This window comes from Pteronotus mesoamericanus, unplaced genomic scaffold, assembly GCF_021234165.1.
Source record: "Pteronotus mesoamericanus isolate MK-2021 breed Mesoamerican mustached bat unplaced genomic scaffold, CSHL_Meso_final contig_56, whole genome shotgun sequence".
In the NCBI taxonomy this organism is placed as follows: Eukaryota; Metazoa; Chordata; class Mammalia; order Chiroptera; family Mormoopidae; genus Pteronotus; species Pteronotus mesoamericanus.
This window is the reverse complement of record NW_026555201.1, coordinates 20,692,117-20,719,744: the sequence shown is the minus strand read 5'-3', so window position 1 is coordinate 20,719,744 and position 27,628 is coordinate 20,692,117. Positions and strand designations below refer to the sequence as shown.

General features: G+C 34.3%; 1 protein-coding gene across 4 annotated transcripts in view; it reads left to right on the top strand.

Annotated features, from left to right (window-relative positions):
* The window catches only part of PPFIA2 (PTPRF interacting protein alpha 2), a 446,295-nt gene that overhangs the window by 352,355 nt on the left and 66,312 nt on the right, over nt 1-27,628 (top strand). For all 4 annotated transcript variants that reach the window (XM_054580164.1, XM_054580163.1, XM_054580167.1 and 1 more), the window contains 7 exons: nt 2,880-2,971; nt 7,519-7,654; nt 9,618-9,838; nt 15,914-16,151; nt 19,439-19,468; nt 22,227-22,357; nt 25,696-25,850. In XM_054580164.1, the coding sequence (XP_054436139.1) occupies nt 2,880-2,971; nt 7,519-7,654; nt 9,618-9,838; nt 15,914-16,151; nt 19,439-19,468; nt 22,227-22,357; nt 25,696-25,850 (1,003 nt within the window). The remainder of the gene's footprint in view (nt 1-2,879; nt 2,972-7,518; nt 7,655-9,617; nt 9,839-15,913; nt 16,152-19,438; nt 19,469-22,226; nt 22,358-25,695; nt 25,851-27,628) is intronic.

Here is a 27,628-nt window from a genome sequence, read left to right as displayed (position 1 = left end):
GAGAGAGAGGAGGCGTGAAGGGAAGGAAGGAAGGAAGGAGAGAAGGGAAAGAAGTGCGGCATATGGAAGGTACTTGAAATGATAAACAAATAAAGAGTGAACAATTATACATTCAACCCTATTGAATGCTATCTATTACAATGTTAATTTCAAAAATAACTATTTGTTACCACAGTAAGTGTGTACAAAATCTCCCAAAAGGTAAATCTACTAGAGAAATATAATATGGTGCCTAGAAGATAGCATCAAATTCTCTTTGAAGTAGTTCAGAATGTCTACATCAGGGAGAGGATATTTCCTCAGACTCTTGAAGGCAGTTGTGTTCTTCACTATAGAAACATAGGACATAGGACACAGCCTATGCAGTAGCACAGAGAAAACAAAGATGGTTGATTTGTTGTATCACCAGAAGTTTGCTTGAGACTGGTATGTATGTAAAGAACTAGGTTTTGACCAGATTGTGAATTTTGGACTTGATCCTGTTATGCAATGTTATGTATTCCAAAACTCTGTGTGCTCCTGGCAAGATTCCCAGAACCCACTCCCCCACCACCTACCTACCCAAGCCTTGTAGCATCAAAAATCTGCCTAAGCAACCGGCAGTACTAATCATTCCACACTTCATATCCTCGTTCATGTCAGTTGCCAGAGGAAGCAGATCTCAGGTCATACTTCATTTCTGAATATTATCTCATACAGCTAAACATATTTCCTAATCTAACAACATTTCATATAACTCCTCTAATTTCCATTCATTTATCTATCTGCATTACCCATCAGCAAAATCCCCTGTATGCTCAGCCTCTTCTTTCAGCGTTTCTCTTGATCATCTTCATCTCTAGAATCTGACTTTTTTGCCTGTCCTTGGGTTTCTTCTCTATATTTAGACCCTGGTGCATTCATCTGATCTCATGGGCTTAAATAACATCTATAAACTGAGCGCTTCCAAATTTAGATCTCCTGCTGGGCTCTCTACCCTGAGGGAGTTCATGTATTCAAAAGCTAACTTACTATCTCTATTTGGGCATATATGCATCTCATCTTAACAGGCCAATCTCTCCAAAACAACGCTGCTGCCTAACCTGACCACCACCTCAAGCAGTCTCTTATTAAATCCCAACTTCTTTCTCTTAGTTACCCAGGTTAAAAGCTTTGGAGTTATGCTTAACCCTTCTCTTATCACATATTCCACATTCATGCCAACCTTAAATTCTGTTAGTTATATCTTCAAAATATGACCAAATTCTAGACATTCTCATTCTAACACCATCATTGTCTCAACCATAATTTTCTTGCCTATGTTTTGGAAGAACACTAATAATTTTATTTTTCCCTTCCTCCCAATCCCATTCAACAGTTCATTTTATACCCATCAGAATAGTCATGCTTCTTCTCAACTCAAAAATCCTCTAGTCATTTCCTCTCTTACCCAGAGTCAAGCCAAAGACTTTAAAATGGTTTACACTATTTTAGAACTCTTCTATTCTTCTCAAACCCTGCAATCACACTTTTCTAAATCCATGCCTTATCTGCCTTTGTTGTTAACCTCTCCGGTCCAGCCTCGCTGGCCTCTTTGCCCTCTAGCTCACTAAACACACTCCCACTAAGGAGCATTTGTACTTGCTGTTCCTTCTCTCTGCCATGCCTTTTCCTAGACAGTCTAGTTTTTCTTACTTCCTCTTTCTCTTCAGTATTTACTTAACTATCATTTTATTGAAGAGCCTCTCCATGATTCTCCTATTTTCTCCTTCCTACCGATATCCTTAAGACAGTGTTTGTTTATTATGTTTTCTACCAAATTATAAGTTATATGACAGCAGGAAATTTGTTAATTTATTACTCTTTTATGTATCTAGCACACAAGAGGTGATTAATGAATATTTGTGGAAATAAAAATGAATGAATTAATAAATACAATAAGACACTGTTGAATATTCTTAAGCAAAGGATTTATCTGATCATATATTTTTTTAAATTATGCACCTAACAGAAGAATATGTGTGGAAAATTTTGAAATGTGCATCACCTCTGTGGAAGCTGGTAAAATAATTCAGGAAAGAGGTAGAATGGATGTAGAGTAGGATGGTTGTGATAGAAACAACGAAGAGCAGATAAGTATTGCAAAGACCACATTGACCGAAAACGTGTGAGGAGTAGAGAAGTAGGAGTCAAGTAAAATGCCAAGCATAGGCCACTTACAGAGGAAAACACAGCAATGTAAAATCCAGAAGGACACATTTAAACATTTATGACGTTATAAAAATTATGATTATGAAGGCAAGATTAAGTGCTTCCATAAGCATTTAAGGGCTATAAGACAACACTTATCTTCATAAATTTATAGGCTGAAATTGACAATGCCAATCTGAGAAAACTTTAGTCATACTATAATTGTACCAATATCAAACTACTGATTTTAATTCCTATTAGATCGTGATTTTTTTTCCTCATCCTTTTAATTCAGTCTGCTTTCTCCTTCCTCCATGTGTTTTTCAATCTTTATAGCATAACAGAAACCCTTCACTTGCTGCATAAATAAGACCTTTTCATTATTTTTTAAACTGGCTATGATTTCTACTCCGCATTTCTCAGTCATGTATATGGTTTTGTCCTTCTTATTCCCATGTTTTTGCAAAAATTTAAGATTAATAAATTCCAGGGAATGGAGATAGATTTTAATTGATTTCTGCTGTTCACATTTTCATTACAAGGGGAAAATCAGGCATGTTTCATTCTCATGAATAACCTTTAATAGAGTCACATCTATCAGTTTTTCACTTTTAAAAAGCCACCAAACTTGATGGTTTGGTTTATCACAATTGAGTTTTGGTAATATTGTTATTTGCATATCATTTGAGTAACACTTCTTTGATTTTTAGGAAAGATTAGCAGAAGAAATTGAAAAGCTGAGATCTGAACTTGACCAATTGAAAATGAGAACTGGCTCTTTAATTGAACCCACAATATCAAGGTAACATTAAATTAAAAGCTTATCTGCAGTTGAATAATAATCAGTATGAACTTCCTCATGGTTAGTATCTCCTCAAATAAAATAAATAAGGACCTCCTATTGCTCAGCCATCACTGCCCTATTTTGACTTCTTACTAACTTAGTTTCTACACTCAAAAATAATTCTATAATTTATAAATCCTTTCTGTAGAAATGCAATAAAAATTGAAATCACTACCTTTCATATTCTCCATTTAATTGTGTAGATAAAATATGTAATAAGAATCTTAAATGAAGAAATGGAACCATGTATAAGACTACAACTCATTCCAGAAAAAAATGTCAACCCTTTTCTCTATATACAGAAATCTTTTCAGTGTTTATTGTTACTGAAAAATTTCACTGATTATGAACATTCACATTCAAAGAGCATATAGCTATTTTGGTAAAGTAATTGCAAATAAAGAGGTAAAAATAAATTATACTTATTTAAAAATTCAAATAAATTTAGCCATACTCATCTACTTTGATTCAATACCTCATCCTAGATGAAAGAAGCAATGAGACCATTGTTTCTCTCTCTAGATAAACTTCAATAATTCACATGTAATTTTATTTTTTGTTTTAGAAAAACAAATTTATTCAGACTTGATAAGAAACCCTAGAAGGACTCACTCACTTGATTATTTATTTATTAAAAAATACAATGATATTAGTTATTTGAAACTTTGACCACCACAGATGTCTACAAGTTCATTTTTTATGATTTTATGCTTATGTTTAGAATATTAGCTCCACAAGGGATGGAATTTTTATCTCTTTAATTACTATAATCTCAGCACCTTAAAAAAAAACCTGGCATGTACTATGCTCTCAATAGATATTGTAGAAATAATGAATATCTGGTAAAGTATTTTTCAGATGCTCAAATGAAAAAAATCCAAACTTAAAAAAATTCTAAAGGAGCTTATATTTTTCAGTATAAGTACTGATAAAACATTCAGTATTTTGCTTATTTCTTCAGTTGAGTATAAAGAACACATTTCTGCAGGCATAAAAAATTTTAATAGGTAAGTTTTTAACTTAGAAAAAATCATGCTTATTTTTAACAAGTTTTTATTCTAACATATATCTGAATTGAAATTATTCAGTTTCATGTGTTCACATGGTGATGATGATGGAAGAGAAGGGGGAAAAGAGCTGATAAAGTATCAAAGGAGTAAATGCATAGAATGAGCATTATTAAATTAACAGATTGAAGATATCTTAATTGGACCAAGTGACCATTTTGTTGTTTTTTTGACCTGCAGTCTCAGAAATGCAGAATTCTAGACATGTTGTCATCATGAGCCACCTAACAGTGTGACCTTTATCCATAATAACAGAATACACACAGGACAGTTTTTCTCTGATGGAGCACACTGTAGTAAAAACATGACACCAAGCATAATAAGACTGAGACATACAAGTTCTAGTTGATCTTGGAAAATCCATTTCCATAATAAGATTCTAATTTTGTATATATTTTACATGAGTTATATATAAAATACTATTTTTCTGGGTATCTCATAAGCTTATTTTGTAGATAAAATGAGAAATAAGCAAAGAGGTTTTCTAAACAGTAAATCATCACAAATATAATGTATTATAGGAATTATTAAGATAGCTAAACTGATACAATTTATAGTAAGTAACAGGATAACTGAGTATTTGTTAAATGGCAATTATTTGTTGAACACCCATGCCTTCTGAGTGCACATAATTAAGGAACAATAAAGAAAACAGATGGTGCATGAGAACTTCATCAACTTGTGTTTGATCTTTCAGTTGAGGAGGTAGGAAGAGATGAGCTAAAGTTGATGATTTATCAGTAACTAATATCCTTTATTAGTATCTCATCTGAAAAGAAAGTAAAGTAAGTTTTGAGTGGCTGGAAATGGCCTGATTTGGCTGAACTCTGAAGAAATGGCAGGATGTGGATAATTAGAAAGGACGATGAAGGACACCCAGGAACAGAGGGATGGATTACAGGTTTACTCTAGGAAAAGTTACGCTTGATTTCTCTACAGAAGTTCCCTTGTGAGATTATGTGTGAGTTGCAGGAGATTCAGAAAGCAAAACAGCTGTACATGATGGTTCCTTGTCTAAATGAATTGGTGACTGTGGGTGAACATGTAACTCAGACTTCCTAGTACCTCTCAAAATAATATATACGAAAATGATTAAAATTTTTAATGTACAGAAATATAGCCTTTGATTTCTCTTGTTAGATAACTAGCTCACAGAGTTGATTAAGAGAAAAGAGGTGAGCAATAACATTTTTAGATGAAGTATAAGCAGTCGACTCTTCTACAGTTGCTCTTGTCTTGGGTCTTTTGTTATTTCAAAATCAGTTAAGTGCTTTCTACTTGCCAGACATTGTGGCACCAGAGATACAGTAGTGATGGTGGTGAAGAGGACACATTCCAGATGGAAAAATAGAGGAGTTATAATTTGAGGACTGTTTTAATGGAAGGAATATGAGGAACTAGAATAGTATTGTATATGGCAATGGGACTTTTAAACTGAGCATTTAAGAATGCTAACCATGTAAATATGCAAAGAGACCGTTTTAAAGGCTCAGAAGTGAAAGACGGTGTGAGTTATTGAAGGATGAAAGTCAGTACAGCTACATGGAGAAATACAGAGAGTAACTGGAAGTGGACTCAGAAGTAGGAAGGGTCCAAATTATAGAGAGCTTTTAAGGACACTGCAGATGTTTAAGCAAGTTGTCATTGGGACTGATCTGTGTTTTGTTTCACAGATGTGTTTTTATAAATGGTCTAGAGCTCAGTGATAAAACAAGAAAACACTACTCCTAGGATAATAAGTTATAACTTTAAAAAATGCACTCTGATGCCCAAGAAGACATTACCCTAAGTAGCCACAGACAAAAGGAAACTAGAATGTTCTGAGCTAGATTGGAATGTATTATAATCAATTTCATTAATTTTTTAATTCATTACCAGATATTTATTGAGTGCTTAATATATGCTTAGGAATAACTCTTTGAGCATATAATGGAGCTGAAAATATATTTGTCTTCATGAAACTTATACCCTCTGCAAAATAGTTAAAGACTAAGATTTGTACCAATTACAGCCATGGTCTTGTTGGTTAGTTTTTAAGTAGATTAATCTACAATGTAAAAAAAAAGCCAAAACAACAGTTTGCTTAAGTCTCATGTTCACTACTCTAAAAAGCAATCGCTGTCATCTGTCTCAGGGATGATTCCTTAGTTCATTTGTTTCAGTCTCCTATTTGGCAAAACAAAGACCTGTATTAGTTAGGTCAGTATCTTCTACTGTTGTGAACATTGACTTCACCTAACCTCTTTTATTTAATCTTGCCAAATATTTCGAAATGCTTCATTCACAAAGGGAACTAAGGGTGAGAAAATAGATCAGTAGGAGCCTGAAATTCAAGAGTAAACACAGCTTTAAGTATTTTTCCTACTGATAATAAATCATTTTGTAGGACATCATGTTACCACTGTTATCATTATTATTGTAGTAATAAACTGAATTTGCTGTAAATTTCTATATAAATAATGTTTCTGGAGAAACTTTTATTGCACTTTAATTTCAGTGTACTTTATTACCATGCTTATTGAAAAACATTATGATAATATTTTCCAATAGGAACATTCCAATTGTTTCACCTCCAAGTAAATTTCAAAAGTAGATATACTTATCAAAAGATGTTTTTATTCTTTTTAAATCAATGTTTCTTAAAAGCTAAAAAATTATTTTGATCCTGGTCAGGTTGCTCAGTTGGGCGCAGCATTGTCTTGTACACCAAAAGGTTGCAGGTTGATCCCTGGCCAGGGCACATACCTAGGATGCAGGGGATCGTGGTGGGGGCGGCAACTGATTGATCTTTCTCTTTCACATCTTATCTCTCTCTCTTCCCCCCAACCACTCTAAAATCAATAAGTATACCCTCAGGTGAGGGTTTAAAAAAATATTTTTGTGGTATAGTCTATTTTATTAAAAATAACTTTATTAAACTTGGGTCAATCTGATTTTAAACATTTTCTTGATTTTTCTAAATTAAAAAAATAGAATGTTGAAAAACAGAAATCTCTGGACCCTAAAATTTTATGCATTTTTCTGTTAGATTAATAAGGAATGCTAAAACAAATACAGTAACAAATAGCATACATTGGGATATCTACTAAACAGTTCAAACTAAATAGAAGTGACAGAATTTAAGCCTCTGGATTTTGGTTGTCCATCTCAAAATGTTTTGTTGTACTACCACATTTGGAAATAATAATTAATGAACAGGAAAGCTTTTTATATTCTAAAAAGAGAACATGTACCAAATCCTCAGGAAAGAACCTGAGATGGGAATTTCTAACTTAAGCTTCTTAAGAGACCTCAAAGAGCCCAGACAATTCAGTTTTCTTCTTGAAGTTTATTTCCTTGAGGGCTAATGTTTTAGTGCCAATTAAGAAGGGGATAGTGATTTGCAGTTAAGTTTAATTTTGAAGATTGCCTATATTTCATATTTTTCCTTCCTTCCAGGACACATCTAGACACTTCAGCTGAGTTGCGCTACTCAGTTGGCTCCCTCGTGGACAACCAGTCTGACTACAGAACCACTAAAGTAATAAGAAGACCAAGGAGAGGCCGCATGGGTGTGCGAAGAGATGAGCCCAAGGTTAAACTTTTATTTCAAGTCTCTGATGGCTTTAAGTAAATACACTATTCCATTTTGGTTAGAATTTTATCAATAATACTGAAAATATTCAAAATGCTAGCATTTTTATTAGTTTCAAGTGTGAAGTATGACATATTTTAAAAACTATGACTAACAAATTCCCCACTCTATGCGAGACATTCAACTATTTCCTATGTATTCATCCACATAAACTTATGAATTGGGTAATATTTTTATACTATTATAATTACAGATATGAAAATATTGAAGCTCAGAAATGTTAAGTGTTCAGCCACCCCAGAAGTCCCCAATATTGTTGGTATCACAAACCAGTTTGGTGGAAGAAGACGGGCGGGTGTGGCAGTGAGGGAGCCCAGGGCTCCGGAGGTGACGAGCTTCGAGCTTCGCTGACCCAAGTGTGGATGGGGGTGGGGGAGGCAAGGTGCTCAGGCAAGCTTTGCTTGTGGCCCAGTTCCTCACAGGCTGCAGACCGGTACCCTAAACTACACACCCTTCAAAGTAATTGAATCAAAACGAGAGCCTATCTGTCTGTGTGATTTCAAATTCCATGCTTTCATCCATTATGCTATTTTGCCAAACGTATTTTTTGGTTTGCGTGGGCGCCTAAGCAGTGGTATTCATTCGGTTAATTCAAATTTATTAAGTACCTTAATTATAATTACTATCTTAAAAAGACTTTGATAAAAATGTTCATAAACTTTAAAGGTGTTTGTAGAGAACAGTCCATAATCAACTTTAGTGCCAATCTTTCATTCACTCAGTAATTTAAAATTTGTAAGCTATGCACAGTCAGTAAGTATATAGTTGCATTTTATAGAGAATATAGTTCCCTTGTGCCCTAAGAATAGTTTGTTCTCCCCAACCACTTTTATGTGTCCAAAATACTACATAACCTACTTGTCTTATATAAGCCCTTTGTTCTCTCTCTTTTTTTAAACATTTTCATGTTTAATTGACACCTATGTGTCATGTACAAATTAATTCCTCATAGTAGGCATTCAAGTTGAATGGATAGATAAATGAAAAAATGAATAAATTAAGTTTGTCTATGTTCTTTTCTCATTTTTATATGAAAAATAAATTGGTACTGCTTGATACCAAAACAATTTATAACACAAAAGCTAATTAAGGTTTTCAAATCTTAAATAATACTCAAGACAATCTTATATTGTCACCTCCCAAAAATTATTTTACATCATCACAAAAATAAAAACAACTTTTTTTAAATAGTAGAAAATTTAGGACCTCCCTTTTACTCCCAGACCTCTTATACCTTGAGATTACAATGTGAAAAACACTGGTCTGTTGATTACACAAGACCTTCATTAACATGAATATTTATTATATCAGTTAAAACATAGCTATGTAAATTAGTATGGCTTGGGTTTAAAAAATCAGTCAGAATTTAAGTGACCAGATTAGTGGAAATGAAATTAAATAATTTTGCAATATTTTAAAATAATAGTTAGATTTATGTAAATAACTGTTGGGGAGAGAATTCTTGTATAATTTGTTGTGTGATAATATTTGTAGTCCCAGTCTATAATACAAAACGCAGATAAGACTAATTAGTACAATAAATTGGAATGCTTGGGTACAAGTGGATAGAAAGAGTTAATTTGTAAACAAGGAGAAATGTTGCAAACACAAATGCTTTAAAGTAATTGTTACCTTGATTTGGGGTTGAACTAGAAATCATGGATTTTATCATTCATTATATTTATTTCTATTAAAATCTTGAGATTAATGCTGACAATACTTTCCATAACATAGAATGCATAGGAATTATTTTATTGAACCAATACATTAAAATGCTAATAATCAGTTCAGCTTTTGCCAACTAGTCTATAAAAGCATGTGTACTTTTTTAAATTGCTTTTTAGAATATTGCTTTGAAAATAAACAATGTGATAGATAATATAATTGTTCATTTACCACTCAGGTAAAATCTCTTGGGGATCATGAGTGGAATAGAACTCAGCAAATTGGTGTGCTAAGCAGCCACCCTTTTGAAAGTGACACAGAAATATCTGATATTGATGATGATGACAGAGACACAATTTTTAGCTCAATGGATCTCCTCTCTCCAAGTGGTCATTCTGATGCCCAGACTCTAGCTATGATGCTTCAGGAACAATTGGATGCCATCAACAAAGAAATCAGGTGAGTTTACTATTACTGATGGCTTGAAGATTTTAGAACACCTTGATACTAGAAATAGCATCATCAAATCAGAAGCACTGGCATCAGTAGGGCATTGGACCTGCCAAATCTCACACCTCATTCCACACCTACTGATTCAGAATGTGCATTTTCACAGAATTCCCTAGATATCTGTCTCTGCCCTATATGAAATTAGGATAGTCTTTGTAAGGAACATACATGAAACATACAGAAATGATATAAGAGGAATATAAAAGGATGAGGTAAAGATAAATTCTTCTCCAATGAATTTTAAAGCACTTTATAAATTAAAATTTACTGTTTAAATGGTATTTGTGGTGACGAGATACATTCTTAAGGTGCATTTAACACTGCAATAAACATATTACCCAGCATGCAAATTAATGTGCAGCCAGCTCCTTAAAAGTATGTAGACACCAGGGTGAAATTAAACTATGACTGATATATTTCAAATGAGATATGAAAAATGGAACTATCACCGCACAGTATCTAGATAATAGAGCAGATAACATTATAGAATAGAATTCGTTCAACTTAACATTTTAAATATTAAGAAATGTTGTCACGATGATAAATTAAATTTTAACTTACGTATTTTCTTAAATTCCAATGACATTTGTGACCTTTTTCTATCATTAATTTGACTAACCCTAGTGAAGAATCCAACTGTGTTAGGTGGATTTGTTTTCTTTCACACATCAGGAAGTATGCTTAACTTGCTTTTTCAACCCAGGAGCAGTTTTTGCTACTTTGAACAATGCCTTTATTTATTATTTCTGCCTCTACCTTTAATCTCTCGACCTCCTATTTTGATTTAAATCTACATAGGTCTCCACTATCATCACCATATTGCACATCATAACAGTTTCTCATCTGGATGACAGTAATAGTTTTATCTAGTTTCTTTGAGTATTTGGATTCCCAAGCTAGTCCAAACTGATGCTGCAGCCAGAGCAGACTTTTAAAAAACCAAATGTGTTTATGTACTTTCCCTTTTCAAGTCCTTCAGTTTCTCTTAAGATATAGATCAAGATCCTTTGATAGTCTGCAATGCTACACCTACATTCTCTTAACCTTCAGCTTCCTAGTCCAGGTTCCATTATACAGGACTTGCATTCTTTAAATGATCCAAGCTGTCCCCTTTGTTGTCGCTGGTTCTTTTCCCCGTTTGGAACATTCTCTGCACTCCACAGTTCTGCCCTAACCCTTCACCCACTTTATATTTACTCCTCATGAAGAGCTCCACCATCACTTCCTCTGCCTTTCAGTTCACTTCTCTGCCCGTTAGTTGTTTGTCTTCACTAGATTATAAATTATGTTAGAGCTAGGAAGCGTATCTGGTTTTACTCATTGTTTATTTCCAGAGCTTAGCACTTTGTTTGATAAATAGAAAGTGCTTAATAAATATTTGATTGCTATAAATAGAAAAAGGAATATAAAACATGAATTACAACTGCATAATCCTTTCTGATGCTGTGCAGCTAATGATTGAACCCACTAAATAAATATGAAGTCAAGTATACACTCTTGTAATATTTGTTTTCACCAAAAATATATACATACCCTCAATAACAGCCCATGCCCCTCCAAAGACTCTTAGCTTTCTTGCATTAGGGTAGTAATTCCTAGTAATAACCTTGACCTAGATTAATTATTGACCCCAATACATTGATACCCAAATAATAAAATAAATATAATATCTTTCAATATGTTACATTACTGTTCCCCTTAATGTAGAATAGTTGGCGAGAGTAAGAAATTAGGAAATACATAAAATTTGAGTACATAGCAACATTTAAAATAGACCCTTTCATATAAACTGTGGTAATAGCTAACACCACCAGAATTTATCTCTGGTTAAGATTTTTTTTCTTTCACAAATTAATTTAATTTTTTCAAAAATTAATTTTTACTATATTTTTTAAATTATGCTATTATACTGGACCCAATTTTTCCCCCTTGTTCCCCTGTACCCAGTAACTCCATTCCTTCCAGCAATCCCACCACTCCTTAGTTCATGTCCATGGTCATGCATGTGAGTTCTTTGGCAACTCCCTTTCCTTTACTGTTCTTAACATTTTCGTGTCTATTCTGTACCTACCAATTTGCACTTCTTAATCCTTGCACCCTTTTCCCAATTTTGCTCTCCCTTTCCTAACTGATAACCCTCCAATTGATCTCCATGTCTATGATTCTCTTTCTGTTTTGCTTGTTTGCTTAGTTTGTTTTTTAGATTCAGTTATTGATAGTTGTGAATTTGTTACCATTTTATGTTCATAGCTTTGATCTTATTTTTCTTAAATATGTCCCCTAATATTTCATATAATAATGGCTTGATGAACTCCTTTAGCTTTACATTGTCTGGGAAGCACTTTATCTGCCCTTCCATTCTAAATGATAGCTTGCTGGGTAAAGTAATCTAGGTTGTATGTCCTTGATTTTCATGACTTTGAATACTTCTTGTCAATCCCTTCAAGCCTGCAAAGTTTCTTTTGAGAAATCAGCTGGCAGTCTTATGGGAACGCCTTTGTAGGTAACCATCTGCTTTTCTCTTGCTGCTATTAAGATTCTTTATCGTTAACCTTTGGCATTTTAATTATGATGAGTCTTAGTGTGGTGTTCTTTGTGTCCATCTTGTTTGAGACTCCTGGACTTATATGTCTATTTGCTTCACCAAATTACGTAAGTTTTCTTTCATTATTTTTTCAAATAAGTTTTCAATTTCTTGCTCCTTCTCTTTCCCTTCTGGCTCCCCTATGATTCAAATGTTGGTACATCTGAAGTTGCCCCAGAGGCTCCTTAGTTTATTTTTGTTTTTTTGAATTATATTTTCTTCTTGCTGCTCTGATTGAATTTTTTTCTTCCTTATGTACCAGTTCATTGATAAGATTCTCAGCTTTGTCCACTCCACTGTTGATTCCCTGTAAATTTTTCTTTATTTAAATTAGTGTCTCCTTCATTTCTGATTGGATCATTTTTATGCTGTTGAATTATCCACTGAGTTCCTTGAGCATTCTTATAAGCAGTGTTTTGAACTCTGCATCTGCTAGATTGCTGATCTCCATTTTGTTTAGTTCTTTTTCTAGAAGTTTGTTCTGTTCTTTCATTTGGGCCATATTTTGGCAGCCTCCTTGTGTTTGTTTCTATGTATTTGGTAGAACTGCTTTGACTCCCTCTCCTAGTAGTGTAACATATTGTAGAAAAGCACACTGGTAAGTTGGATGGAGAAGAGCTTCAGGTAGTCACCATAGCAGGGCAACCCATGTGAATCAGGTTGATGGAGCCTCAGATATGTTGTTGCTGCTCTGTGGTTCTGTGTGGGAGAGGGCTCAGAAAAGGGACAATGGTCACTGCCTGGCCACTGGACCTTTGTCCAGGAGGAAGCTGTCCCCTGGCACTTGCCCTGATGCCAGACATTTCAGTTTCTCCCCATATGCCACTTTCAGCTGCTGCCCTGGTGCTGGAGTCCAGAGGGAGTGAGTCCACTCCCAATTTATATCCACCACACGTTGGGGTGGGACAACCTGTTCCATGTTCCATATTTCCATGTCTCCACATCTGCATGTCTCTGACCCTCCGACCTGTCTGGATGAATGTGTCTTCTTTAATTCCTTCATTGTCATACTTCAATACAACTCAATCATCCGACAATTCTGGGTGATAGTTATTTAATAGTTTAGTTGTAATTTTGCTATGGTTGCAAGAGGAGGCTAGCTGTGTTTACCTATGTCTCCATCTTGATTGGAAATTCTCAAAAAATAATTTTAAAAAAATTCTCATCTGGCTTCTCACAGTTCATTGATTCTCTTCAAGGAAGAGATCAGATACTTCAGACTAATTTGTCACAGCAACATTCAATAATCTGTTCATCTATAGTTAGCTACAATTTGCCTAACTTACTTTGGTAGTTTTATTTCTTTTCTTCAGCCTTCTTTATGATTTCTGTGGGAATCCCTCTCCAACACACTGGGACATTCTAAAAGAACTCTATTTTGTTGTTATTATCTTTGCTTTCCACATATTCATGAGGATTTGAAAGATCGATAGATTGCCATTTATTTTTTTCCCAGATAAATTGAGCATCCAGGTAACATTGGATTTCCTGTTTTATTGATCTTCAATTTACCTCTTACTCATCTTGTCACTCTAAGTTTGGCTCTTTTACAATTAATAGAATACTAGAGTTAATAACTACAAATCCTTTGTACAAAAGAACCACATTACCAGATTTTTCTGGAGTAATTTTCTACCAATCATTTTAAATGTACAAACATTTTTTTTTTGAAGATGAGAAAATTTTTCCATTGGCATGTGTTTAAATTATTAATGGTGCTATACTCTGATACTTGATGAAGTCTTCCTTTGGGAATATAATCTTTGGCTCAAGTTAAAATGCACCGATGAAATAAATGTAACAGAATATAAATTCTTTGTGTAAGTAAAAAAAAATAATTAAGATTAAATGTGATTATTAATATTTTTATTGACTTTATTTTTAGAGCAGCTTAGGATTCACAGCAAATTTAATTGAGGGGAAGTTCATAGATTTTCCCATATACCACCTGATCCCATACATGCATATCCTCCCCCATAATCGACATCCTCCACCACAGTAGTATGTTTGTTATAACTGAAGAACCTAGATTAACACATCATAATCACCCAAAGTCCATAGTTTACACTATTGTTTACTTTTGGTGTTGTACATTCTGTGCATTTGGAAGAATGCATAATGTCATCTAGCGATATACTATCAGAGTATTTCCACTCTCCTAAAAATCTTTTGTGCTCTGTCTACTCATCTTCTTCCCGTCCCAAACCCTGGCAACTACTGATCTTTTCCTGTTTCCATAGTTTGCCTTTTCTAGAGTGCCATACAGTTATAATCAGATAAGGCTTTATAGAGTGGCTTATTTCATTTACTTGTATGCATTTAATGTTCTTCCATATCTTTTCATAGCTTGATAGCTCTTTTTTTTTTTAGTGCTGAATAATATTCCAGTTTATTTATCCATTTTCCTATTGAAGGGCATCTCGGTTGCTTCAGAGTTTTGGCAATTTCAAATAAAGCTGCTATAAACATCCATGTGCAGGTTTTTGTATGTACATAAGTTTTCAACTCCTTTGAGTAAATACCAAGGATTGCTGGATTATATGGTAAGAGGGTGTGTAGTTTTGTAAGATACTGCCAAACTGTCTTCCAAAATAAACATGAAAAGACAACTTTGCAGTTATCATAACCTTGAGGTTAAGGAGTATATATCCTAGGAGATCCGAGTAAGCCACTTGTAGTTGAGGAAATATCTCAGGAGGTTCCTGTCCCCTTTTTTTCAAACAAACTATTCTGGTACATAGTTTCATTATAACACTATGTAAAATACATATAGATTCAACTTAAATAGGAACTTTATACAACCCAGTTAAAGCTCTTTACTTCTGTGTCTTTGAATCCCTAATATTGTTATATACACATTCTCGTAACTTGTTCCTATTTAAAGAAAAAAGAGAAATAGTGATTTTTCTTCTCAAAAAATTTCATAGCAGCAGTTTAATTTTTTATTATCTATATCTGTATATCATTTATTATTCCCTCATTAAATTGTACAGTGCATATTTAAAGAAGACTTAGCTAAATAGGTGGTCATGTTTTAAAAAGACTCAGATTTTTATCAGTTATACATTGTTATTGGGTCAGAAGTAAGATTCAATAACTTCTTTGGAGTCTGAGTTTCTAAAACTCTCTTATTAGCATCTGAGTCCAAATGTAAGTTCAGGATTAATGGCAAAAATTAATTAGGCAGGAAAGGGATATTTGCAGGTTATAGTATAGAAAGTGGGTCAAACTGAAAACGGAGAGGACAAATTATGTATCATTTGAAAAGAGAGATTTTCTAAATTTCAGCCAGGAAGTCCCTGGAATTTATTGATAGTTATATTTCCTAGAGAAAAACAGATAAAAATATTAAATTTGTTAGAAAATGTTCACAGAGTTTTCATTGACTTATGAGTATTATCAGAGCATATAATGGGTCAGAATTAAACTGTACCTTTCAGGCTAATTCAGGAAGAAAAAGAATCTACAGAGTTACGTGCTGAAGAAATTGAGAACAGAGTAGCCAGCGTGAGCCTGGAAGGCCTGAATTTAGCGAGAGTCCACCCGGGGACCTCCATCACTGCCTCGGTCACAGCTTCTTCACTGGCCAGTTCATCTCCCCCCAGCGGACACTCGACACCAAAGCTCACCCCGCGAAGTCCTGCCAGGGAAATGGATCGGATGGGAGTCATGACACTGGTAAGATGGTGTGTCCAGAGAACCTTTAGCACCACTAGGATTAATGATAGATTAGTTGACATTGATGGGGTGTTTATTCTAGTCCAAGGGATTTCTCCGTGTTTCATTGTTCCTCTTTATTTCACCACAACCCTATGTGGTAGGTATAGATATTAACCCCACTATGGGATGAGGAAATGTAACCTACATAGGTGTAACTTTCCTGAGGTCATTTGATAAGCAAATGGAAGGGTAGGAATCTAAATAGTGTATTAGAAATCAGAGTGACTCAAACCAGTAAGTACTTTTGTTATTAATGCTATCTTGATGAAATAAATTGGGACTTTTCTAACACAATAAATAACAAAAAATATTTTATAATTGCTTCATTGCACCACCATAGAATGTTATAGTTTTATGTATGCATACTATAAAATAATTTTAAAAGAACCAATAAAAGGAATAGCAGCAATTTGCCAATTTTGTTTTGAATTTCATGTCGAGATTTTAATTTTTATTATTTAATTATTTCATTAAGCTTTATATTTAGAATTAAATGTTGAAAGCATGAATTGGTAGGGATCTAAGTGCCCCTTGCTAAAAATAATATAGAAAACCTCTGGAAAATGGGGTTGTAATAACTACTTAATGCCATGATATTTAGTCATGTAATTCTCATGTCAACGTTTGAAGTTCTGAGGGTTTAACATCAATAGAGAGCAGAGGGAATGAGTCTTTGAATGAGGGAATGAGAGTTTGAGTAAATTGCCCATGTTCAAAACAGCTAGTAGGTGGAGCTGGATTTTTCCTAAAATTTGCTAACTCAAAAGCACATGTTAATACTTTCTCTTTGTTCTGTGATTACCGAGAAATATGTTAAATTAACAATAATAATGAAGGTCTAAATATTCAAACTATTTATGGAGGTAAAATTCTGTTTTTATAATGAATATTAAAACTATATTATTAAAACAATAAAATTTTCTATTAAAATGAAAGCATTTGGGGATAGAGTTTAATTAAAATGCAAATAGGTAAAATAATATTTGACACACTACAAGTTCTATCACAAACATAACAAATGAAGGAGAAATTAATAATACTATAGACCAATATGAAGTATATATTATGTTTCTGGTGAGAAGGTTGTAAATCTTCTATAAAAGTTCACAATGTGTGTGTGTGTGTGTGTGTGTGTGTGTGTGAGAAATACCTGAACAAAAAGTTTAATTCATTTTCTAAATGACATTTTAAAATAAATGTTACAATGATTTGTGATATGGCTAGTAATTATATATACACATACACGTATATATAAATATATATGATGCTCATATACATAGATGTGTGTATATACATATATGCTCATGTACATACATATGTGTGTATGCTCTCATCCCCAAAAGAAAACTACCTTATAAATAATTAATTCTTTTAGGTTTTTATTTTATATTCGTAAACTTTCTGTTATGTATATAAGTTTATGTATTTCTTTCTTTGATTATGAAATTGAGAACTGAAACAAATTATTTACATGGTGAGGCAATATTTCCCACAGCAAACTTTAGAGTTATGGAACTTCCATGCAATAAAGTCTATGTAAGAGAAATGGTGAAATTAAAAAAATTTATCTCCTTAAGCTAGTAAGCCAGTGAGTCCTCTAGTCTCTGCTAATTTCTAGATTTGATATTAAAAATGTTTTTAAAGTAAACAGCACAATGGACAATCAGAAAAACAAGCAACTAATCAGAACTGACCCCACCCAATACAGCATAAAAGTGTAGCCATTGTACTAAGATATACTAAGGCCATAACTGAGCTATATTATGATCTACTTATTTTAGAAATCTAGAAATCATTCATTTTGATCTTATTAACTAAAATGATATTGTCTCCAGCTTAGTTTCTACATATTTAATATGTGCTTCATATATTGATGACTTATTTATTACTAAAGCAAAGTAAGAATCTTCATCCACCGAGCACAATTTTGTCAGCATTCAAGGCAAGGAAACTTTGGTTATTTCTGTACTATTATTTTCTTACATTTTTACAATATGAATGTTCTTGAACCTTTAAGTATTCTCATGACCATTATCATCATAATGCTTGACAGTGCTATTTTACATTAACAAAGTAAAATATGTATAATATTTAGGCATGACATTTGTGTGTGTGACAAGGATGCCAATGCTTTCATGTGTTTCCTTGAGTGGTCAGTCATAAATAAGTAGGTGGTAAATGAACATTATTGCTCTATAATTAGAGTCCTTTAAAATATTTATAACATTTCCTGAGGGTTAAAAACTGTTTAAAATGAAGTAGTAATCACCTAATGAAACTTCATCCTCAAATTCACTATTGTTAGAGTGAAACAGTTAGATTTTCTTTTACATTAGGAAATATTGGAAGAAAAATAATTTTGTTGGATATACTTCATGTTTGAGTATTCAAAGAAAATTAGAAATTTTAGGGACTGAAAATACAGATTCAAAAGACATTGTTGTTTGGGTTGTATACATTTATATGCTTTGTACTTCTATTTATATTTTTTTGGTGTATTTACTTTTACCAGTTATATTAACCCTTACCTCACCACAAATACTATAAGAATAAATAACATGTTAGCAGTATCTAGTTAGAATACTGGATAGGGTAAATCAACCCATTTTCTTATAACAAAGAAAATGTAAAGTGTAATGAAATATTTGAACAAAAATTATTTTATTTACATAAGAAAAATCAACAAAGATATTAAGTGAATAAGGTTCATGTGGAATCATAAAGAATTAGCTTTATAAAAAAAATCTGTAAAAGAATATTGACAAGAAAGCAGCAGTCTGAGAATCATGTTATACTGAGGGCAGAGATGTTGGCATTTGGGGATGTGGGATTTGTGAGAATCTGGGAAGATCGAGATCCCTCAGGGACAATGCATTTGCCCAGGGGAGGACTAAAGCTCTGCAGAGAGGGGAGAAAGATGAGGAATTAGTACCATGTTTATTTCTGACTCACGCCATATGTGCATTATATTCCCTGAGGTCTCATGTCTCCTATCTCATACATGTATACACGGCTTCTTCATGGCAACACGTTGCCACCCATGGCATTGAGGAAGTTCACTCTTTAAATCCCAGGAGGAGTGTTTTTATAATGATTAACAAATGAACATAAGCACATTTATTTAGAAAAAATAACATTAAAAAAAAGAAAGCCAAGTTATAGGTACTATTTAAACTTGTAAAATGATGAAATGATAATCGTTAACTAGTTCTGTTTTGTGTTGCTTTTATTATTGCCAACCACAGCCAAGTGACCTAAGAAAACACCGGAGAAAGGTACTGTAAATAACTTTCATATGATTACTAGATGAATACTCTTTTTTCCTATGAAAGCTTTAAAATTAGATTCCCTCTAGTTGAAATATTTTATTATCCTAAAAAAATGAAGTATTAAAAATATTTAACTAATTGAATTCTTTCAATATGATCATACAAGCAAATTACTTAAAAACAAAAAATTTCGATGCTTGTTGGAGCAATCAATAGATTGTGGAGACTAAGTATTTTGATTTTCTACACAACATTTATAGCACTGTTGGTACAAAGAATTAGACAGCTTACTCTCTATACTCAAGCAATGCTGCTTGTTTTAAAATGTAGGTTTTACTATTATTCAGTTATAGTGAGGCCAACAGATCAGGAGACAACTGCAATGAAAAGATAATTTGTTAAATTTCCCAGGAGAACTAGCCTCACCACTCTATGCAGGGCCACAGGGCAGCCAGTGTGGGTCAGGAGACAGAGGGAGTGAGGGGAAAGCGTGGGCAGGAGACTTTATCATGGTTTCTGTGGGAAGGCAAGGCACCGCAAGGCAAGGTAAGTAAAATTAGGATTGGCTGTTTTGAATAATTTTAGCGGGTTCTAGGTTTTAGGCGTGCTCTGTAATAACTGTCCTGATTAAGGCAGAGGAATACTGCTCTCTGGAGTATAGGAGCTAGATAGATAAGCTCCTATACTCCAGGGATACAGGTCTGGATTGATTGATTTCCATGTGGAAGGCACACTCCAGGGAAGTGGTTTGCTTTCCATTGGAATTAGCTGGCCCTGGAAGGGCAGTCTCTCCTGGCCCAGCATGGCCTCAGATGGCAGAGCATCAAGAATATAAAAAATGTGAAAATAGAGTTAACACACTGCTTTCTCATTCCAAATGAAATCAAGAACATAAATATTGAATACAGGAAACAAAATGGACTCCAGTTCTGGGAACATAGGAAAAAAATCTGAGTAGACTTTCAATGGGTATAAGAAAGAAAAAGTCACAAAGAAAGGTCCTGTTCAGAAATTCATCCTCAGGGGATTCAGAGAATAGACATGACTGATTGGTAAGGAAAGTAGGTTATGGAGGAAGACTAGAAGCTAAAAATTGTTGTGTATCAGAGTAAGGGGTTACATGCATGATTCCATTTACACTTCAAAAGAAAACATAAAGATAAGTATCATTGCTTCTATTTTATTGAGGAAATGTATTATCTAAACAAGTAAGTAATTAGAATGAAAAAGAGAAACCAGGATTGAAATCCATCTCTGATTCCAAAGTCGTAGTCTTCAATTTTGTTTGCACAGCGTGAGCTCTCAGCATTGTTCAGAGGAACAGTTTGTGTATGGTTTTCTTAAAATCTGATATTTTAAAAGTTGGCATAATTTAACTGGCAGAGCAACGAGAAAGGGTTATTGTGAAAGAGTGGTTCGGGAAAAAATCTGGAAGCAGAAGTCATCACGCTTACCAGAAACAATCGTGGAAAAGAATCACAGTTAGATCATGATCTGAGAAAACACAAACACCTATTAGGAAGAGTATGGAAGCACACTTCATGAGTTTAAAAGGGGTATGAGTTTAGAAGGGGTTTTCCATGACATTGATGCCATGCTGAAAACAATTCTAAGAAATAATTATTTTAGTGGCACTATGCTAGTTGGAATTCTTGAACTGTTAAGAGTAATCTAGGCTTGTATGACAAGAGCACAAGCAAATATTTTCATTGTTTCTCCAGTAAATGAAGCCATTTTCATATATAAACACATTTAAGCATCATAGCTGACTGTAAAAACAAGCCAGACGTTGTGTAGACATAAAATGGGAACACACCTTTAAAAATTTTGCTATAGCCAAACTTGGAACTTTTTCGGAACTTCAGCAACTATTTCTTTAAACTATGCTTTTCCACAGTTTTTTTCTCACTATATGTATTTATGTGCACAATAATAGTATGAATAAGTTATAAATATTGTTGTAAAAATATGTATTTACAATTAGCTTGATTGCTAAAAGGTCTTTTTTTAACGCAACTCTATCTCTTTATCTCTGGCAAAATTTATACTATCCAGAATCATTCTGGATTCTGAAGTAAATTGTTCTTTAAAGAAATCCCTTCCATCTCATCTTCTTAGGGCTTTCTGTATGCCTTTGTCAATTTTCTCACAGCCGGTAGTGAGATAAAACAATTTGTAAGAATTATGTTCTTACCTTCTATTATTGTTATTTTAAAAAGGAAATTTTTATATGCTCAGACATAAACTGCAACTCATTTTTTTAAACACCCTGAAACACATTTCTTTAGCTTGACTAATTTAAAACTTTAACTTTCTCAGATAAAGTTATAGTTTGACAACTTTTCTTCTCACTTCAAAAATCCCCCACTTAAAAGATGTTTGTTTTATAATGGCCTGACTATACATTTTCTTAGTAAATTTGCTCCAATTTTTTAAAAGCATTTATATTCTGGTATATTAAAATAGATTTCAAAATAGCTTTTTTATGGTTCCTGCATATTGATCTATGATATTTATTTACTCTTAACCATTTTTTGTAGTTGGACCTTGTTTACATTAACTGGAGTGTCTTCACTTTTAAAGGTTTATTAAATTCACATTCTTTAATAATGTGATTTTATATATGCAAAACCTATATGCCCCGTCTATTTGTTTTGTTTTTGTATTATTTACTCAGATAGCCTTGCTTTGATGATTCTCCATTTTTTCAAATTTCATTTGAAATCGGAAAGGGTCTCTCTGAATATATTGGTTTTGCTTCTAGATTGCTGTGGTGGAAGAAGATGGTCGGGAAGATAAAGCAACAATTAAATGTGAAACTTCTCCTCCCCCAACCCCTAGAGCCATCAGGATGACTCACACCCTCCCTTCTTCCTACCACAATGAGGCCAGAAGGTAGGGCTCTCCCTGCACACTCTACAATGTACACTCTCCTTATGAATACATTCCTCCTCCTTTCGGTGTAGTCAAAGAGACTGCTTAAAATTTTACGTAAATTGTTTTAGTTCAACTTGTGAAATAAATAGAAACAATGCCACCGGTGAAAAGAGCAAATTTGCATTCTGAGATCAAATTTTTAGTTTTAAAGTTAACTTTATATTCATGGTCTTGTTACTAGCCATATTCATAAGAATAGCTCTTCTATTTTTGGTATATATTTTCTATATAAATGGAATCTGGCTAGAAGAGAATTTATTAGGAATAGTGACAAAAACTAAAGGGATTCTACAATGTAGGAGCAGAAATCTTTTTCCCTCTTTCTTTTTAGGTTTTTTGGCTGGTCTAAATTAAATTGAGATAAGACAGATGAACAAAAGAAACCCATTTTTTTTATATGGGAGCCTCATAAAATTATGAGACTCCCTGGCAGCCAGGCTGATAGTGACCTTAATATACAATCCTGAACTAAAGAGAAGGGGTTATGGATCTGGGGCTTCACGGGGGAAGAAGATAATTCATAGAGAAATGAGATTATCTGTTTGGTAGATAAGGGCTTGCCATGCTTACAGATAAGTCCTTCTAATATAAAAATTTCTCTCTCTTAATAGCTCTCTTCCTCGCGCAGGTCCCCTGGCTAACTTCTTTCAGGCATTTAAGGGGGAGGTAAAAAGCTTCTCCTGAGAGTGCTGGACTCAGACTGTCTTCAGCTCAAACTAATCCACTGCCAAAGTGGCATGTGTTGAGGTTGTGTAGTCTTCTTCTTTCCAAGGACAAAACTATAAATTTGGCTTATGGTATAAGAGTAATTAAAGTCAGAAGTCCATGATTGTGCCTCCTTTACTTTTGGCTGACTGATAGATACACCATCTTTTGGGTGCTGCTGCCTCTCAGGCAGAAAGATCTTATAAATTTAAAAAAAAAAAAAAAAGGACATTTACAAAATATTAAAGGACAAGAGAAGGTTACATTGGGAAATATCCCATCTGTCATAGTGACTCTTCATACTATAACTGTGCAGCATGGGGTTTGGAGGTTTGTCACCATTAATCCACATGACCCAAAGATTTGTGTTGAAGGAAACAGGTTTTTATTAACAGGGTCCAACTTTCTGAGAGCACCCCTACTCAGAGCTGTTTTCTCCCACAAGACCCAAAACTTCTTTTGCTCTTCAAAAGACTACAAGCCAAAACCATGCCCAGAAGTTCTCATTTCCTTATCTGTCCTTAAGCTGGATTCCACACAAACAGATCTCCATTCTGTATGGCTTGCACACACCTGGGTTTCAGAGTGGCCATCCTCTCGCAGCAGCTCTCTCCATCAGGGTCTGGGGTGTGTTGCTCTCAGCCTCCATGTAGCGGTCCAGGACCCACGTGCCGTGCTGCACTGGACCATAGTGTCACAGAGGCTGGAGCCCCGGAAGGCACGTGTCCCAGCATGGGACCCTGCTCCAGGAGCGGGCTTCCAACCCTGCAGGGCCTAAATCACTGGTGGACCCAGCACCTGTCTGGTCCCACTCGATCTCTTTGGGGAGCAAGGGCCAGAGACCCAGAGCATCCAAGTGCCAGAGCAAGAGAGCCCTGAACCAAGAGCCTGCACCCAGTGCCAAAAGCCCAAAGAAGGCCAAAAATAGCCTGCATCAAACTCCAAAGCAAGAGAGAGCGCCTCACTTCTCTATGCCTTTGTTTTAAAAAGGACCCTTCCAATATCCCACACATGCAGGAAGCCAGTGGGAGTGTCCAGCTTTTCAACCAGTGGCCATGTTTGTCTTTGTCCCTTTTTCCAGGCCAAAGGCAGAAGTCTCCAGTCACCCTGGGTGAGCTGTCCAGTTCTCACAGTGCCACATAGGCTTTGTCCTGAGCCAGTAGGCTCAAGGCTTGGGCTAGTAAACCCCAGCTCTGGTTTCAATCCCCAGACCTCTCTGCCCCTCCTCCTGCCAACTGCATTGTGCTTATAATAGCCTTTTGCCTATGGCAATTCCCCTTTTTCAGGCAGCCCCTCCCTTTGCAGGAGGCAGGCTTCTATAGTCTGCCATCTCGGCCCCCTCCCAGCCTTCCTGCATTTTTTACCTGGATGGGGAGTAGTCTCCGTGCTGCATTCATGGTGTCTGGTGTCTTTAGGGATCTCAGGTCTGACCTATATCATTACAATAATGTGCTTTCCATCTACCTAAAAAATTGCAAGCAGATCTCTATAATAATTAATACCATAAATAAATCTAAGCATCTAATTTAATCTTAAATGTATGTCCTTTTACTGTCATCAATTGCAACATCTCTAGATGCATAATTGATATACCTGAACATGATAACAATGATTAACACTTTAAATAAGAATCTGTCTTCGAAATAGTATGTGTTTTACAACAAATATTTTTGAAAACAGAGCTTTCTCTTCTGGCAGGCACTTTCTGTTTTGTTTATTTTTAGTTTCTAATGGGGGGGGGAACCCCAGTTACTCCAGCTTCAAAATATGTTTTTCCTTCATTTTCTCAAAAAGGAGTGAATTATATTGTAACATAAGAAAAACGATAGCTTTTGAAGTTTAGAAAATGTGAACTCAATTAGGATAAGTAAGTGAATTTAAATAATTCATTATGGTACTGTCAATTTAATAGCTGTAGGAAAAAAATGATGGCAATATCTGTTGAACCTCTCCTATTAATATAATGCCACAAATATTTACCAGGAATGGAACATATAGCAACTACTTGAAAGTTATTTGAGTTTATCCAGAATATCTGAAGAAAAAGTATATAGTGATCACTAGTGTATGCAATTTGTTACTTCTGAGTCTCAAGTAGATTATTTTAAATTAAGTGAATTAGGCTCCAAAACTGAGAGAAAGGTGGCTAGATAAAAATCCAGTGAAACCATGGGTTAGGTTTCATTATTAGTTGTATTTAAATTAGTTAAATTCAAATTTCTTACCATAAGTCATTATGTTTAAGATTTTAAAAGCACTCCAAGAAAGAAAATAGATAAAAGGTCAAGTGCCAAATAATAGAAGGTAATTTAACAATTACCTTCTGTAGTTAATAATCCCACTTATGTTCATTGCTTAGTTGTGCAGAAAATAAAAGAAAAAAATCATTTGGAAAAAAAATTTCTGGAGAAAATTTTGAAGCTCAGGGCCCTAAGGCTGAGGAAACCACACTTCAATGTGCTTAAGAAAAAAGGTGAGCAGGAAGGGAGAAAATTACTTCCAAAATCTTCTTGTTCCTCCTTTTATACCTTTGTAAATGACTTATAGATGTTGCATCAAAACAAGCATTTGCTTTCATTTGTGCTTTGCAGCAGTTTATCTGCCTCCCTTGAGCAAGAAAGCCTTGGGCTTGGCAGTGCCAACAGCAGCCAAGACTCTCTTCACAAAGCCCCCAAGAAAAAGGGAATCAAGTCTTCAATAGGACGTTTGTTCGGTAAAAAAGAGAAAGCTCGACTTGGGCAGCTCCGTAAGTATGCATGCCTGACTTTCTTCTGCTACTCACTTCGGTCACTTATGAATGTCCATCTGTTTTTTATTTCATTTCTCAGTTTTTTCATTTTTTCTTTTTCTTACCTGACAAACTTTCCATCTTAATCAGCTTTGTAAATCCAATTTAGCTGAACAAATGCTTGACAAAAGGTACAAGAATAGTCTATTATAAAACTTTGCGTCCTTCCAAGTTCTCTGTTAAAGCATAGCTAGAATTTATTTAATGCTGATTCTGCGACAGACACAAGAACCCTCTGAGGAAAGTGTTACTGTTATTCTCATTTACTGATGAGTAAACAATGTCCTAGTAAGTTGCAAAACTGAAATACCCTAGTGCCAGCGTTTCAAAACCAGCTTAAAACCATTGAATATTCTGCCACTTGGAGCATAAATGTATATAAAAGCTTAGCTATGTGAATTAAAAAGCTTTTTTTTTTGGAAAAAATTAGAAGCCTACAAAAAGTCCCAAAGAATTGTTAAGTCAAAATAAAGCATGATATGTGTGGCATAAAATATAAAGGACAGGGTTCTTTTGTTTAAAGCCATGACAGCTTTCTCCTGTCAAGCTCTACCACCTGTAGGTGGGGTGGAAGAGTGGAAAGAATAGGGGAATAGGGATTGTGTTAGAATTAGCTATTGTCAATGGCTAATTGAATAAAAATCATTTGAAATGACCTTAGGTTATTGTATAAACATATATGCATAGATTGATTGATGAGTGGATGGATAGATTGATGGATGAAAGGATAGAGAGACAAAGAGACTGAGGGATAGAGATATACATATATGTAATTGTCTGACACAAAGATAATATGTGAACTATATTTTATGAAATGATGATATATACACTTAGCTATTTTTTGTGTCTTACTATATGTTTATTTTTTCTTCTAAAATTTCTTTTCATCCTCTTATTGAGTTACGATTGTGTCTTCTACTTTTCCCTCTTCTCCTTCTACTTAACTAAAAATTAGAGTTAAATTATTGAGAAAGAATTTAGTTTCTATCAAGTAGTAAGTGCTAAACAGAATGATAAAATTTCTTAGCACTCCATTTGGTATTTTGAATAAAGAAATATTTATTAACGAGTAATACCTCAACTACCAGGCTTAGTCTCCTGTCTTGGCACCAAAATAATTTCTGAGAATTGTCTTCATCTTTTCATATATACAATTGTAGTATTATTCAAAAATGCCTTTCCCAGCTTCCACAGTGTGAAACCCACTCAAACCTCAGAAACCGTGGGAAACTGATGTGCAGCTAGCTGTGTGATTAAATGTTATTCAGCAGGAGAATTAAATCCTCTTAGATTTCTATTTATCAAGAAAGGACCCCCTGAAACTATCAAAAATATTATTGTATAGTGAAAGAAGGGAAGGTGATTATTTTTGGATTAAAAAAATCTATTTCAAGATTGTTTTAAATTTTGATTTATCTTATTTGACAACTGCTAATAGTGATGACAAATTATTTGTCATTCCCAATATATTATAGTGTAATTCATAATGGTGTTGATAGTTATTTTTGAATATTTAATTTGCTAACATGCTAGTCATTTTATGTCTTTGTACTTGAACATTACATATTCATCTTAGATTCCATACTTTACTTTCACCTCTTAAAATGTGTATATAATCGTCTTTTCACTCAGTTTTTTCTATTTTTATTTTATTCTTCACTTAGACAAGTAATCCTGAATCACTAGAAGTGTTGCCAACGATATTATGTCAAAATTAGGGTGTCTAAGTTATAGTT